The following is a 16,613-nucleotide window of genomic DNA, read 5'->3' as shown; positions in this document are numbered from 1 at the left end:
CTGTCAGACTAAGCTAGCCATGCAGCCTTTCTCTCTGGTTTTATGACAGCTGTAGCATTTATAGTTAGCAGAACATTAGAACATTACAAGTAAAAATCTGGACACAAATTGTGTAGTGTATCTTTGTAATTATATATGGCTATATTATTAATTAAAAGCAAGAGCAACAACATTGCTTTGCAAGTTTACCAAGGGAGGTTTTGCTAAATTTAGCTAACGTCTAGTGCAATTCATTCATTTGTTTTGGGCTTTTATTTAAAGAGACAGTTCACCCAAAAATTTAAATTCTGTCATCATTTACTCAAGTTGTTCCAAACCTGTATGAATTTATTTCCTGTGTTGAATACAAAAAAGACATTTTGAAGAATGTTGGTAACTATGTTAATACTATTTTTTTCCAAAGGTCTGCAACATGTATGAGGGTAAGTAACAAAGGGTATGAAAGAATTTTCGTTTTTGGGTGAGCTATCCATTCAATGGATACAATAGTGAATGTGATCGGTCCAGAAATGAAGCTGTATCTCCCACTCGAGCAGCATTTCTGCAGCATTATCCACTAAAACAAGGAACAAAATCCAATAATGTAGTAAAAGTACAATTTTAAACACCCCTGTTCACACCAAGGATAGATAACTATAAAGATATAAGTGTTCACACCAACAGACGATAACATTGTTTACTGTAAGCACGAACTGCAGATCCTTCCATGTAAATGCACAAGCTCTTTAAAGTCATCTGTAAAAAAATCATTCAAAAAGTTATTCTGCTTCCACTTGCAGCTTTTCAAGATTGGAGAATTCTGCACATTCACGTCTTCATCGCCTGATAGGGTTATGGCAGGTCCTGTGGTGATCTTGCTGTCTTTCACTCTAATGGACGACGATTCCCAGCAGTCCCTTCTTACTCGTGCTCAATTCATCTAATTACAGAATCACATCACAGAGCGGAGCTCTCTGACAGGGCATATTTCCCACGAGCCTCTACAAGGCTGATGGATTACAGTAGAGAGAAAGAAAGAAAGGTTTGAGGAGCAGAACAGAGAAGTGAGCTGAACTAGTACAGCGTCATTTATCAATTAAGATATAAACGGAGTAATAAGTCTTGTCTCTCTCATGCCAGTGTTCATTTACATTAGCATTCACAGGGCTTTATCAGCATTTTCTTTGGTGGTTTTGGGGCAAAATCTGTGGAATTGAATAGAATGTTAGATGTTCTGAGTGAGTGTAAGCGTTTTGTGTGTTCTGGGTGGTTGTTAGAAATATGCTACTGTAGTGTGTTATTTGTGGTCATTAGAGCACTGCTAGGCGGTTGCTATGGGATACAGTGTTAAGGAAGTTGTTAAGATGTCCTTTGTGGTCACTATGGTGTTGTTGGTTGGTTGGTTGCTAGGACATTGATAGTTGGTTGCTATGAGTTATGGTATTCTGTGTGGTCTACGTAGTTGCTAGGGTGTTCTTTGTGGTTGTTACAGTGTTGATAGTTGGTTGCTAGGGCATTGCTAGTTGATTGCTATGAGTTTTGGCATTCTGGGTAGTTGCTATGGTATTTCTAAACTGTTGCTATGAGTAATGTGTTCTGCGTGGTCACTATAGGCAGTTGCTAGGGTGTTCTTTGTAGTGGTTACAGTGTGCTAACTGGTAACTAGGGCATTGCTAGGTGGTTGCTATGGATTATGGTGTTCTGTGTGGTCACTAGGGTGTTCTTTGTGGTTGTTACAGTGTTGATAGTTGGTTGCAAGGACATTGCTAGACATTGCTATGGATTATGGTGTTCTGAAGGGTCACTAAGCAATTGCTAGCTTGTTTTTTTTGTGGTTGTTACATTGGGCTAGTTAGTTGCTAGGGAAATGCCAGGCAGTTGCTATGAGTTATGGCATTCTAATTAGTTGCTATGGTATTTCTAAACTGTTAGGATGTTCTTTGTGGTTGTTTTAGTGTTGCTAGTTGGTTGCTAGGGCATTGCTAGGTGGTTACTATTCAGAGACCCTCTTCAGGGTCGTTGTCCTGGACTGGTGCTTGTTAGGCAGAAGCTACAGTGTTCTTTGTGGTTGCTACAGTCTTGCTAAGTGGTTGCAAGCATTGATGACAGTTTTACGAAATTAATGGTTACTGTAAGTGTTTTAATTGAGTTGGTGCTATGCAGTTTCTATTCTAGTCCCTAGTCAGTGGATTGTAGCTCATTCTACCTCAATAATCCTGACCAATCCCAGCTGATTGGTTCTGAAAGTGAACCAATCAGGGCTTCATTTCCCAAACGCATTGGCACCAGTGCTCTCTATGAGCTACTTAGTCTAACAATGCTTTTGAGAGATGCAGCCCAGGACAGTCGCTTTAGATTGTGGCATCCAATCACAACCTTGAAGCACAGACACTAGCATACTAATTTGAGTTCAAGATGCCCTTCACACACAGTCAGTCACAGAATAAACCCCTCTCGATCAATAGAGCTACTGATTTCCCATACATTCATCCTGCTGGACTGAGAAGTAGAGGACCAGAGTTTAATATTCATCAGAGCAGCAGGTGATTAAGTGATTGCAGGAGGTACTGTAGACATCTGTGTGTATGTTTTTGTAGTTGTTAAGGGCACACAGGACAGTACTGTGTGATTATTCATCAAATCGGGTTATTCACTTTCAATCTCTGTCTATAACAGATGACAGATTACACACTTACATACATATTGCAAGGACTTTCCATAATGGCAACAGACAATAATTCTCACTTACAGAATACATTAAAACATACGGTTTAAAGTACAAATGGAGGGCATCTATTTGACGAAAAATACAGTTTCAATTTATATGCAACTGTCATAAATGAGGGAACTGAAAATACTTTTAGATTAGCTTCTGAGTCAGATCTCAAACTTTTAACTCCATAAAACGTCTTCCTATTTTCCATATTTTCTCAATCCACCCACATGTATATGATTACAAAAGCACTGTGAGTTGAGTGTTATTTGGCGATGATTTAATCTAAATGTCACTGTTATGAGTCTAACTAGCTTTGGAAGACGAAAACAAATATTGCAAAAATTGCTGTGAGCTGACACCGTCATGCTCACAGCTCACACAAGACAAATACTAGTCAGTTCTTATGCTTTGCTAAACAGGCCTACAAAAAAGTGCTTGAGGAATTCTGTCACATCAGCTAGGGCCTGACAGAGAAGAACCGAGATCTGGTGTTGGATGGGATATACTGTACTCTGTGATATTATTGGACAAAGCAGGTTTTGCTCAGTGTTATTAAGTTAAGCAAACTTAATATATGGACTCAGAAAATGAGAGTTGACACTGACATACTCTACTGCTAGACTCTACTAGCAGACTGCAGGGGAAAACTGTGTAACAATTTTTAACTGTCTGATATGACCATGATATTTATTAATTAGAAGGGTAGCAAACTTGCTGCACACTCCAAAACATTCTGTCTGTCTCAAAATAAATTATAAAACAAATAAAACAATAAAATAAAACAAAACACACAAAAAAACAAGCAAATTTTTGTTGCTGTGTTGTTATATTGTATGCCACAAAACAAGTGTGTATCCGTTTAGTGTCACACTTCTCACATTTTCTTGGGTTTCATTTGCTCCATTTCATCCCTTGTTTACACTGACACAGACTTGGCTCGACTCTTGAGGGGGTTGATTACATCTAATTGGCTATAATTTGGTATCTAAAAATCTGATTGCATGAGCAAGAAAGTGTGCAGGAGATTACTGATCAATTTCTTCAGTGCTTGCTCTAATTTTTCTAGGCTATAGTGTTATTCCTCTGTCTACACCACTTGTGCACTTTGAAGTCTACCTTTATCTGTCTATCATCTATCAGTTGTCTATCATCTGGTGCATTGTGGGAGATGATCCTCCAGTCACCTTGAGGTGGAAGGAGTAACTTCAAAAGAGCAAATGCATACAAATGCACAAATACAATGCATGTCCATAAAACAACACATTGAAAGTCAGATGGCAGTCGGCTGTCAGTTACTACAGTGCTGCTCAAATAGTTTTTATATTTGTAATCGACACCATAACGGTTTATTATACTAAATGTATACAAAAATGCTTTCAAACTAAAAATTTATAGAACAATTTAGTCTGGGGTCGACAATATAATTGGCCCGGTGGCCCGGACGTACTTTTAAAACCTTTTAAAACCGTCAGGGCCACCAGATCGCTCCAACCACTAGCCCGGTGGGGCCAGTAAAAATAATGCCTCGATTAAAAAAAAAGTCTAATTTCACATTAATTACCTGTGGTTCTGTGTTTTGATTTCTGTTAAATCGTCTCGGTAACCACCGCTAGCAGGTTACGTGATCCCGACAGCCTTACAGATGCAGCGGGTTTATGCTCGCTCCCGCGGTTACGCGCGCAAACTGCACACTGCTGCTCAGCACCTACCTATAGCTACTATTAAGCTAGGCTACATGTTTCTGAAACCCCCATCACCCGGCCAAACGCCGGGTAAAAAAGAGAAGGCAAGGAAGAGAAAATCACCAGAGGAATTGAGGGAAAGCGAAAGGGAATACGAAAAGAAAAGGCAGAGAAAGTTTCAGCCCCAGTGGCGAGACCGCTGGAATTGGCTGGGCTTAGGGGTGGACGATAAAAATGTCTCCACGATCTGCTTTTGAAGAAATATGGTAGTATCGTGCTACAGCACACATTATGTCAAATACAGTTCTGGCGCCGCGGTCTCTATATACTGTACAACACGACATACAGCAGTAGAGTTACTCTGACAGGACACTGCACTTATTCGCGATCGCAAAAGTACATTATTTGCACACAAGCCTTGCTGGTTAAATGTTTCATTCACGCGCTGGTCTGACGTGCGCTCATACACCTGAAGCACGCGCGCTAAAAAGCCTGTCTAACAGCGCCTGATTACTCAACTAACTTATCTTCTGCGCTAATACTGTCAAAACACACAAGGTTTACATACAGACTGTTGGTTATCTCTAAAATGAAAGTGAATAGTTAAGAGAGAAATGGATGCGTGCAGCTCTTAAAGGGACAGGACACTAAACATGCTGCCGCTTGTCATTAAAGGGATAGTTCACCCTAAAATTTAATTTCTGTCATCATTTACTCACTCACATGTTGTCCCAAACCTCTATTAATTTCTTGTGCTGAACCCAAAAGAAGATATTTTGAAGAATGAGGGTAACCAAACAGTTGCTGGTCCACATTGACTTTGATATGAAAGAACAATCCTATGGAAGTCACTGAGCACCAGCAACTGATTGGTTTTCCACCTTCTTCAAAATAGCATTTATGTTCAGCAGAAGAAAGAAACTCATTCAGGTTTAAAACAACTTTTGAGTAAATGATGGTATAAAAATACAACATTATGACAGAATTGACAGACAGATGACAGAATATTAATTTGTGGGGGAACTATTCATTTAACGTTAACAAAACAACAAAACACAAAGAGAAAAATCACTCTATTCTTGACTGAAAAACTTTAATACAGTTGCTTTAGGAATCAGTCTATGTAGAGTTTTATTTTTATATTTGTTCATTCAATTTCATTGAATGCTCTGCTAAATACACCTATTGTACCTGAAAATGAAGAAGTTTGTTTTATTTGTATATTATGTGTATTTGTAATGTGTATCTTTGTTCTTATTTTTTAATAAGAAAGATAGAATGATGACAAAGATTTTTATCTTCGCCCACTTTGGCCTAAATATCTGCCATGTCTTTTTTTTTGTTACCTTGAAAGGCTTTGTCTTTCTAGTTTGGCTGTAATGCTCAGACAGCTTGTAAAACCAACATGACAAAGAATCGTGATAAAATCGTGAATCGTGATATTTCTAAAAAAAAATCGTGATATGATATTTTTCCCATATCGCCCACCCCTAGCTGGGCTACGATCAAGAAAAAAAGAGGTTTACTGTGAGCTCTGCAGATCAATGCCCACATATGCAGACAAGTAAGTTAGAGAAAAGTTAACGTGTATGAAACCTATGGTATGAACATAATATAATGAATTGCTGTGTGACTACGGAGAATGAATCCTATGCAATAGGTTTATTTGCACTTGTTTCATGTTTTTGCACAGTTTTGCTGCACTTTGCACTAAACCTACCTTAAAAAAAATTAATGTTATTCATGTTGTTCAAGCAAACTGTTCTTTTTCGTGATTATTGGGATCAATACCCGACGCGTTGACCTGGGCCAGTGAACTTCAAAAGACACTGGCCCGGAGGGCCAGTGGCAAATTTCCCTTATTGTCTACCCCTGTTAGTATATGCTTAATACAATGCTAAATGAATAACATGAGGCTAAACAGGAAATTTGACAATTTTGGTAAATGTAAATGTTGAATTTTAGTAATTCAATACACCAAAAAATACATTGTGGTTGGTGCAAACTATCTTTACTGCAAATTAATGTGTCTTTAATTTGGGTCACATTTTTATTTTCATCTTGTATAATTTGGATATGCAGACTTCATTGATATGTCTGTCAACACCAAAATACATTGGATAAAATGTTTGTTTTTTTTAAAGCAATTTTAACATTTTATTTTAACTGAATTTTTTTCTCTACATTACCCTATTATAAATAGATATGCAAATTATTTTGGGGACGTGACCCAGCTGAACACTTTCTGACATAAACATTCATTGACCAATCAGAATTGGAGAGGCAGTTCCAGTTATTCATTTGGAAGTTAAATTTTTCTGTATTCCCACTTGGTTTCAAACCCATTCGAATCTTTCCACATGGATTTTACGCATTCCTATTCATCAAACACTTTGCCAGAGCTCTGTCTTGTGCATATTTAAGTACTAAGTTATGAGAAAATTCTTATGAATACAGTCATGGTTAAAGGGCATTATCAGGAACAACACATGGAAAATTGAAGACATAAATGAAGACATCATTTTAAGCTTATATATTACATGTCATACTCCATCTGACAATTTAGTCCCCGAGATATCATCTAAGATTAATAACTTACCATATATGGCACACAGTAGCTAAGTAAAAGTGTTGTTTCTATATTGCATATTTTAGCATGGCTGGAATGCTATAATGACCAATCAGAAGCCAGAATCAGAATTATCCGTTTTATAATGCCGTTATGCTTGAGGTCTTACAACTGCATTTAAATATCAGACATGCACAATTACAGACAACTGCACTGAATCAGAACTGTTTACCAGCAGAACTAGCTTTAGAATGGTTCAAAACCACAGAAACTAAATAATTTCTTAAACCAATCCGCACAACAATCATGAATTGAAAGTCATCCAGACTATCAAAGCATTAAAATGCGATATAGTTACCATAGGTGCAGTTACAACATAGCCGGAGAACCAGCAGAACCTCCATGACAAACTTCCACTGATCCTGCAGTCTTCTCTAACTGCTCTCTCTACTTCCTTCTCACTCTGCACCCCCTTTTATCCGTCCCTCACAAACACCACCAAGACAGAGAGAGAGAGAGAGACTCATGCTCTCCTGCTCTCCAAAACACTCAGAATGAGCAAGCACGCACTCTTCCTCACACTCACACACATTTGAGTTGTGGATGCTGCATACACAAGTAGGGAGATGTAGAGCTGAACTCATTCTTAAAGACGCAGCTCGCAGTTCACTCATTCAAACATAACCATCCACTCTCTCAATGAACCGTCAATCGACACATCAACACACATTCTACCACTCTGTAAATGCATATCGCTCATGCATGTCACACACACCACTAATCATTTGATACACTCTTACCCTCCATGGAGGCGGATGTGGTGCAGTCCTTGGATTCTTTAGGACCTTTAACTTTCAGATTCTGTCAACAGAGAAGATGCTCACTATAAATATACACAGACACGAGCACACACACATACAGAGCTCATGCCTGGCTCAGGCAGCAGAATGTGACGAATACTTCCTGTATGGAATAATGAAGAGAAATGTGATGGGGAAGGCTTCTTGTGTATGTGTGTGTGTATGAGTAATGCACCAAGCTGATGATTATAACTAGATCTACAGTAAGTGATTCAAATGCCTTGCAATAGTGTTGCTATGCGGTTTCTAAGATGTCCCGAATAGTTTTAGCCCATGGCTATGCGGTTGCTAGGGTAATGAAAGGTCAAAAGGGTCCACCCCCCATGATATATTGGGGGGTTTAGATATGGCTGGGTGGTCCAATGTAAGATTTTTACCCATTTTATCATCTGGCAAACAATGTCTGAGGCATCAAAATAAGGTGCAGATGCAGAACAAGATGTGAACATTTTAATAGTTAGAGTTGGGGGTTTGTTCAAATAAGTATGAGAAATAGTAATAGCAAAACAAACATCACTAATATTGTAATGGATGTGTTACATGTATATAATGGATATCTGAATGTTTTAAGGAGCTTGATGCTGTTAAAAAAATCTTGTTTTGCAACCTTTAATCAATGTTCATTATAGAATGTATGAATGAATTCATTCTTTTTAAAAAGTTAGCATTCAAAAAAATATTTTCTTAATGCCAAAGTCGTAAATTAATGGGGATGCCACAAAAATGCCCTCAAAATTTAAGGCATGGGGCAATTTTCCTGAATATCTGTACAACTGCACATATAATGTTAATTTCATACAACAGTTAATATTAAGTTACTTATTTTAGACTTATTTATTTTAGATTTTTATTATTAGACTTGCAAATATTGTCTGTTTTGATCTATTTTGTCAACGAAAACAGTTACAAACTAATTCACAGTAGAACCATTGTTCATCTCCAAGGAATACACTGTGGTTTCATTACTAAATTAATCTACATTTTTGATTTTGAACAAATCAGTTGAGTAAATGATTCAATGACACATTCTTAAAGACAGTCACATAATCAATCAATCAATCAGCCATTTTGAACAAATCGTTTGATTCAAAGACTCACTAAGACAGTAACTTGCCACCAATTACTGGCAGCTTTAGTTTCATATTTAAAAGTAATCTATCATCTATTTTTTCCATCATTTCATATCTATATTCAAAATGTTAGACTGTAATTTACATTGGGGAACATTTAATACAGATCAATGACTAAACAACGGACAATTATGGACCATTTCAAACATTAGCTCCTCATTAGTGAAGTATATACTGCAGACAGTAATGATCAGTCCTATAGTGTCGGGTGTAGGAGGTAGATGAGATCACCTCAGAGATCTTCTGAAACTGGCTGTTGGCCTGGCTGCATTTCTCTGCTGTCTCCACTGCCAATTTATAGTTGTCCAAAAAGGCTTTGTACACACCGAGCTGACTGGCCTAGGATACAAGCAGTGGAAACAGGTGTTAAATGCAGTACAAGTATGGGAAAATCACAGAGAAGAGGAGGAAAACCATGGAAGAACTAGAAGCTGGAGACACAGAGGGATGAAAGAGACTGAAAAATGGCAATGCTGAAACATTCATTTCATCTGTAGACCTCATTCATCAAAGTGTGTTCACAGTGTACGCTTTCTGCTGAAGCGAGTTCATCCTCAGGATAAGACATGAGATACAGACAACAGAGCTTCTGCAAAGAGCTCTGGAGACTGAAAGACTTAGACGGAAGTTTAAAGCAGGCTTCATCATACCACTTCAGATCGTTTGCTGTAATAACAGTCAGAGGAACATGAAGAACTGTTAAGATGCCCATACAGAGTGAAGCACAACCCTCCTTTAAAGCGCTAAGTGTCTCATATCTTCAGCACTAGCATTGTCAAAAGGCAAAAAATATTTTTTTTCCGTAAACACTCCCCCATCTGCCTTGGGCCAGCAAACAGCAAGTCTTGCCCCAAACTCACACCATTGTTTGAGACAATGTTACCATGTCAGGCTGGTCAGGATGCTCAAACAGAGAAATCTTTTGATGTTAACTAGCCAAAATTTAACTGCGTTTCAAAACCAGATGTCTGTGAGCTTATAGCAGCTCGTTGAGTATTTAGCCTGCCTGTAAAATCTGGTAAAACTTGTCATTTTTAATACTGTTCCAGAGCTCTCTTACCAAGCATTGTGTGCAAGGCTTATTTTCAATTTTGAAATTGAAATTTATTTGACAAGTTTACAAACCGTACAAAATAACAAGCATCCCAATACACTTTAAAAAACACAATAAAGCCATTGGCTTATTTGCATTGCGGTCCTCACTGTTAATATAAAGGATAGAGACCATGTACAGAAGTGCAGAAGAAATAAAAAACAATATCTCCTAACCAAGTATTAATAATAATTAAAAAAAAACTAAAAAAACATACAAATTCTCCAAATCCTTTTATTCCCTTTATTGACACTGGTAATTTATTCCATGAAATTGCACTGCATGGAAAACATATTTTTTTTTATATCCCCACCAAGTTTTTATTTGATACTTAATTTTTATATGATACTTGGACTAGTATCATAAGAATGCTGTTGTCTCACCATATGAAAGTAATTTTTTAAATAACTTATTATTATTATTATTATTAATAATAATAATAATAATAATAATAATAATAATAATAATAATACATAGTTGCTTACATACATAGTCGCCTATATTATATATTATATATTGTGTATTTTTTATTTTTTTGCTGCTTTGTACATTGGTTATTGGCTATTTCTTGTTATTTTGTTTTATTACCTGTGTCCTGTCCTGTTACTGTCTTTCTGTTGCACTGTGGAGCTTCTGTCACTACAACAAATTCCTTGTATGTGTAAACATACTTGGCCAATAAAGCTCATTCTGATTCTGATTCTGATTATAAATTGTGTCATACCCAATTAAAAAAAAACCTCTTTTCCACAGTTAACAAACCCAAATCCTCAAAACGTTCACTACACAAATGCGTTTGAGGATGAATTCTAAAAATTATTCTAACTAATTCGTTTTAAGCCTTTTGCGATTTGTCTTTCATACCCTGGAAACATCAACTACACTAGAAAGAGGCAAAAATCTAAATGGGGTTGAATAAAGGCCCCTGCAAACAATTTTAAGGAATAAACATCTCATAAGTCGGCTTGCCTTACTAAAAACCTAATTTTACAACGTTTTCATAAATACCCTTCTAGCCATAAAATCTAATTTATTATCTATTAAACTATTAAAATAATTTATTATCTATTAAACAACCCAAATAATTTACTAATTTTTTTTTACTCTATTACCATATCATTAATCTTAACCAAAAAAAGTGTAGTCCTTCTTTAATTCCATTCTAGAAGCAAAGAGAATGGCTTCAGTTGTACCTATATGTAGAGAATGTTTATTGTCTAGAAACCATTTGAACATCTCTTTATTTTCTCCAGGACCCCTTTATCTTGTTGAAATACTAGAATTGCTGCATCATCAGCATAAAGAAAAAGTTCCTCTGAACACGCTGCTTTAAGATCATTTATATATAATAGAAAAAATAAGGGACCTAAAATACTCCTTTGAGGGACACCACAATTGATTGATAAAGGACCAGACCATATACCCTTAACATCAACTCTCTGGCTTCGGTTACCAAGCTAGGACTGAAGCCAGCTAGCAGTCCACTATATATATTACGGAAGGACAACTATTTAATACACTATTTAATTTAAAGATAGTAAATAACACAAGCATAACAACTGGTGCAATTAATTGTATTATTTGATGTAATATTTCTGCTCTAAAAATGTGGAAAATATAGTTTCACTTCAAACTAATGTTTCCTATCACCTAAATTAATTTTATTGTATGTGATTTGATTAGATTGTTTTTAATCATTTAAAACTCTTAACAGCCCAAATATAATTTTTTAAGTTAAAAGCTGTAGTTTTTATTTTTCAGATTGGTGGTCAAGTGTTAAGTCGGCAATTGGCAGATACAGTATAAAGCTGATACTGTATATATTATATTACACTATCTAATTTAAAAATAGTAAATAACAAGCATAACTGCTGCAATTAATGTTATTATTTGATGTAATAATAAAATGAATTTAACTCAATAAATATTAATTAAATTATTTATAATATTTATATTTATGTTAATTAAATTATGTATTCTTAAATAAAGACTAGACAATACATATAAATTACACAGTGAATATGACATAGATATGACATGGCAGCAACTGGATCTAACAGATCTAAGATTGTGGAATTTAATATATGGGTCATGGCGATATATCGCTCAACCACTATTTCAAGCAAAAGATCAAAAAGATCCAAGTCATTCAAAAACATCGTTGTCATTCAAAATCTAATTTGACCTCCAGCTCGTTCTTTCTTCTTCCTATTGTCTTATGATCCATCTTCTCTGCGGTGATTCCTGACTTGTGTAAGGTTATGGATTGCTGTATACTGTATTTGTGCCCTGAGGTGAGAACTGCATGATGAGACCCTGTGTTCTCAATCTCCATCCCAGCATGCTCCCCTCTCCCGCTGCTCGAGAGAAGTCTGGAACACAACACATCACACGGACATGCTGTCGTCGCCTAGCAACCCTGCATCAAGCGCTCTGACTTTTCACCAAGCGTATCCACAGACGAGCGCTGATACGCACGCGCACGTCACAAAGACGAAGTGAAGAGAAGAGAAGTGGGAAGAGAAGTGCAGTGCTAATGAGTGGGGGAGTGAGAGAGAGAGAGAGAGAGAGCGAGAGAGAGAGAGAGAGAGAGAAAGAGAAAGAAAGAAAGAAAGAAAGAAAGAAAGAAAGAAAGAAAGAAAGAAAGAAAGAAAGAAAGAAAGAAAGAAAGAAAGAAAGAAAGAAAGAAGGAAAGAAGGAAAGAAAGAAAGAGAGTGACTAACAGAGAGAAACTGCTTCCAATCCACTCCGTCTGGATTTGCTCATCCTAAACCTTTCCTTCTGCTCAAAACTAAACTTTTTTCTTCTGGTCTGGCTTGTTTTCCTCTTCGCAGAGTTTCCAGAGCAATAGGGAGCCTGTAATTACTCCATCTGTTAACTCAACCACTGTCACAATGTTTTACTAATCACGTGTGTGTGTGTGTGTGTGTGTGTGTGTGTGTGTGGAAAAAAAACTTAAGAAAAGTCATGTTTCATAACCTGCTGCCATCTGATGTTTGGTTCAGGAGATAAATGAAGTGTAGCCTGTAATGATGAGCAGTAATACATGCTGGGTAAAGACCAACAAAATCCATTCAGAGTGGAACATTGAATTTAACAGCACAAGATAACAACTTACATTTACTTGTGTATGCAGCATCTTTTTTTGTTTTGTTATCTATTTAAAATTAAGCAGCATATTGAATGTTGTAGTTATGTGAATGAGTTTTTTATTTGAGCTGTAAAGTTTTCTAATTACTGTACTGGCTGTTTCACGGTGTATTTTTTATATTGGTACTAATAAATAACTATAAACAGCTTATTCTTGCTTTTTAGTGCATTAAACATTTCTGCTTTGCAACAACAGTTTTTGGATCTTATACGTATGGTTCCTCTAACTGGAAGAGGAAATCACATTTACAAGTCATGCAGAAAATCATACATAATCATTGAGATACACATCAAATATTGTCAAAAGGATTGAAAATATTGAGATAAATGTTCTGTATCATTCAGCTTTACTACATATCCACAAAAGACCAAAATGCTTAGGCCCACTTAACTTTTAACTGTACAGAAATCACCTGTCATTCACAGATCAAGACCCTAATTCATTTTAATTGTTATGTAAATATGCATAATAATGCATTTAGCTATGAGTTAGAGTATAGTATACTCCTGGTTCTATTTTTAATTTCTTTTAAAGAAATTAATAATATTCCTCAACAAAGATGCATTAAATTGATCAAAAGTGACAGTAAAATTATTTATCATTTCATAAAAGATTTATATTTTAAATAAATGCTGATCTTCCCGTGGGGGCGGGGTGCATCACAGTTTCCACAAAAATGCTAAGCAGCCCAAAAGGGGAAGTCGTGGCCTAATGATTAGAGAGTCGGAAAGTCATGGGTTCGAGTCTCAGGTCGGGCAGGGATTGTAGGTGGGGGGGAGTGAATGTCCAGCGCTCTCTCCACCCTCAATACCATGACTGAGGTGCCCTTGAGGAGGGCACCGAACCCCCAACTGCTCCCCGGGCGCCGCAGCATAAATGGCTGCCCACTGCTCCAGGGAAGTCGTGGCCTAATGGTTAGAGAGTCGGACTCGTAATGTGGGTTCAAGTCTCGGGCCGGCAGGGATTGTAGGTGGGGGAGTGAATGTCCAGAGCTCTCTCCACCCTCAATACCACGACTGAGGTGCCCTTGAGCAGGGCACCGAACCCCCAACTGCTCCCCGGGCTGCCCACTGCTCCGGGTGTGTGTGTTCACAGCTGTGTGTGTGTGCACTTTGGATGGGTTAAATGCAGAGCACGAATTCGGAGTATGGGTCAGCATACTTGGCCGTATGTCACTTCACTTTCACTTTAAAATATTTTCAACATTGAAGAGAATAGCACAAACTCAGATGTGACATTGAAGACTGGAGTAATGACTGAGAACACTTACAAATTCAGATTTGACATCACAGGTTTAAAGTTTATGTAATTTATAAATATATTATTAAATACATTTAAATAGAAAGCAGTTATTTTAAATGGTAATAATATTTTCCAAAACTATTGTTTTTACTGTATTTTTTATTAAATAAATGTAGCCTGTGTGAGCATACTATAAGAGACTGTCAAAAAAATCTTACCCTACCCAAACTTTTGAACAGTTGTGCTGGACTTTAAATTTCGGTTTCAACAAGGACTTTTATTTTGTTACTTAGTTTTGGGTTTTCCTTAGTTTTCCAATGATTTCCTGTTTTAAAGAGGAAGTAGGCCATATTTCTTCATTGGTTTAGTAGTGCAAGGTGCTCCATGTGGTTGCAGAGATCCATCTTCATCTTGCTTATCAAAGCCCTTTGAAATGCAATATCTGTAAGTGACTGTTTGATTTTGTTAAGTGAGCATTGAGTTCTTTATTGTTGTGCTATGTAATGTAGCATTTAATTCAGTATGTTTGTTACCTTTTTCTACTCAAGTTTGCAAAGTATTAATCTATGCTGTTGATACCACTGTATTGTTGTTGGTTCTTTGCCTTGTGTGTTTGAGAATGCTCATTTATTTAATGATTTATCTATTTTGTGAAATTCATGTTTGTGTATTTTTCTCTTCTTTGTAGTTTCACACTTTTCATGATTAAACTTCATAAATTGCACCTTCTTGGAGTTTATTGTGGAAGTGTTTAGCGGCTGGATAGCTGGATCAATTAAAACAGTGAGGCCAGTGACAACGGTAGTGTATTTTAAATCTAGATTTTCCCAACTTGCAGCAAAGAAAATGTAAAAACTGAACATCCATTAATGTCATTCAACTGAAAATAAATAGAAAATAAAAAACAAGATTAACAAAATATTGAACTGCAGTTTGAAGAGAGAGCTAAGCAGCACTGTACTCCAGAGTCAGTCAATGAGACACACAATAGCCCACTTACAATCATCATAGACGCATGGAGCATCTGATTCTCCAGTTTCATGCCAACACGTGCACACACACACACAGGCCTAAACAGAGCTGAGTGTTTCGTTTTCATCTAGCAGTACTTAGACATCTTCTCTCTGCTGTTTCTTTCAGTCTTGACAGATGCTCCACTATCTTTCTGCTCTAACTCTCAGAGGAAGATGATTCTTATCAAGTGCATTTATATAGTCTGGCAAAGTGTCTTCTAGATATGAGCACACACAGTACATACACATATAGAGACAGTCCAATAGAGACCAATATATAATGCAAGAGTAAAGACTAAACCCAGCGTTCAAGTAAAAATCACACTGTATGACTTACTAACATCTTTACATATGAAATAAGCATTAAATTTGGAAATCAAATATTTGTACTATAACATTTGTGTTTTTACTATAACAGCTGCCAAGATTAACAAATGCTGAAAATTAAGGATTCTAATTATATTCAGTGCATGTTAAAGGGCTGTTATCATCACCAAGGCTGCATTTATTTGATCAAAAATACAGTAAAAATAGGAATACTGTGAAATATTATTACAGTCTAAAATAACTGTTTTCTATAAATTTTAAAACGTAATTTAGTCCTGTGATGCAAAGCTTTTCCAGCAGTCATTACTCCAGTCTTCAGTGTAACATGATCCTTCAGAAATCATTCTAATATGATGATTTGTTGCATATTAGTATTATAAATATGTTGAAAACAGTTGTGCTACTTATTTTCCAACAAATACAAAGTGTAAAAGAAAAGCATTTTATTTGAAATTGAATTTTTATTTAACATTATATATGTATTTTCTGTCAATCTTGATCAATTTAATGCTGAATAAAAGTGTTATTTTACTGACCTTAAATATTTGGTCTGTAGTGTACACTACATAGAGGGTCATTGTATTTGAAATTACCATCTAGGGCCTTTGAACAGTGTGTTTGGCAGGACATTATGTGGCAGGTGGACTCACCAGTTTCTGGAAAAGATGTCCGACAGTGACCTTCTCATCCCACTGCTGAATGTTGGGAGAAAGAGCATCATAGAACTGCTTATGGATCTCAAAGATGTCTTGGATCATGAAGAAAATAGTGTCAATCTGCTCCAATGTCAGCACTGGCTTTGATGTAGTAGCTGTGGCTTTAAGAGGCTTCATGGGCTAAGAGAGAGAAAG

General features: G+C 36.6%; 1 protein-coding gene across 2 annotated transcripts in view; it reads right to left on the bottom strand.

The window, feature by feature from the left end:
* Positions 1–16,613, bottom strand: part of LOC306869178 (active breakpoint cluster region-related protein-like) — a 186,076-nt gene that overhangs the window by 79,110 nt on the left and 90,353 nt on the right. For both annotated transcript variants that reach the window (XM_079415817.1, XM_079415818.1), the window contains 3 exons: positions 16,413–16,598; positions 9,168–9,275; positions 7,747–7,807 (listed from right to left, as the gene is read on the bottom strand). In XM_079415817.1, coding sequence (XP_079271943.1) covers positions 7,747–7,807; positions 9,168–9,275; positions 16,413–16,598 — 355 coding nt within the window. The remainder of the gene's footprint in view (positions 1–7,746; positions 7,808–9,167; positions 9,276–16,412; positions 16,599–16,613) is intronic.

Source organism: Barbus barbus (assembly GCF_936440315.1).
Source record: "Barbus barbus genome assembly, chromosome: 5".
NCBI classification, from domain to species: domain Eukaryota; kingdom Metazoa; phylum Chordata; class Actinopteri; order Cypriniformes; family Cyprinidae; genus Barbus; species Barbus barbus.
The sequence above is the reverse complement of the archived record's forward strand: the minus strand, read 5'-3'. Positions and strand labels throughout refer to the sequence as shown.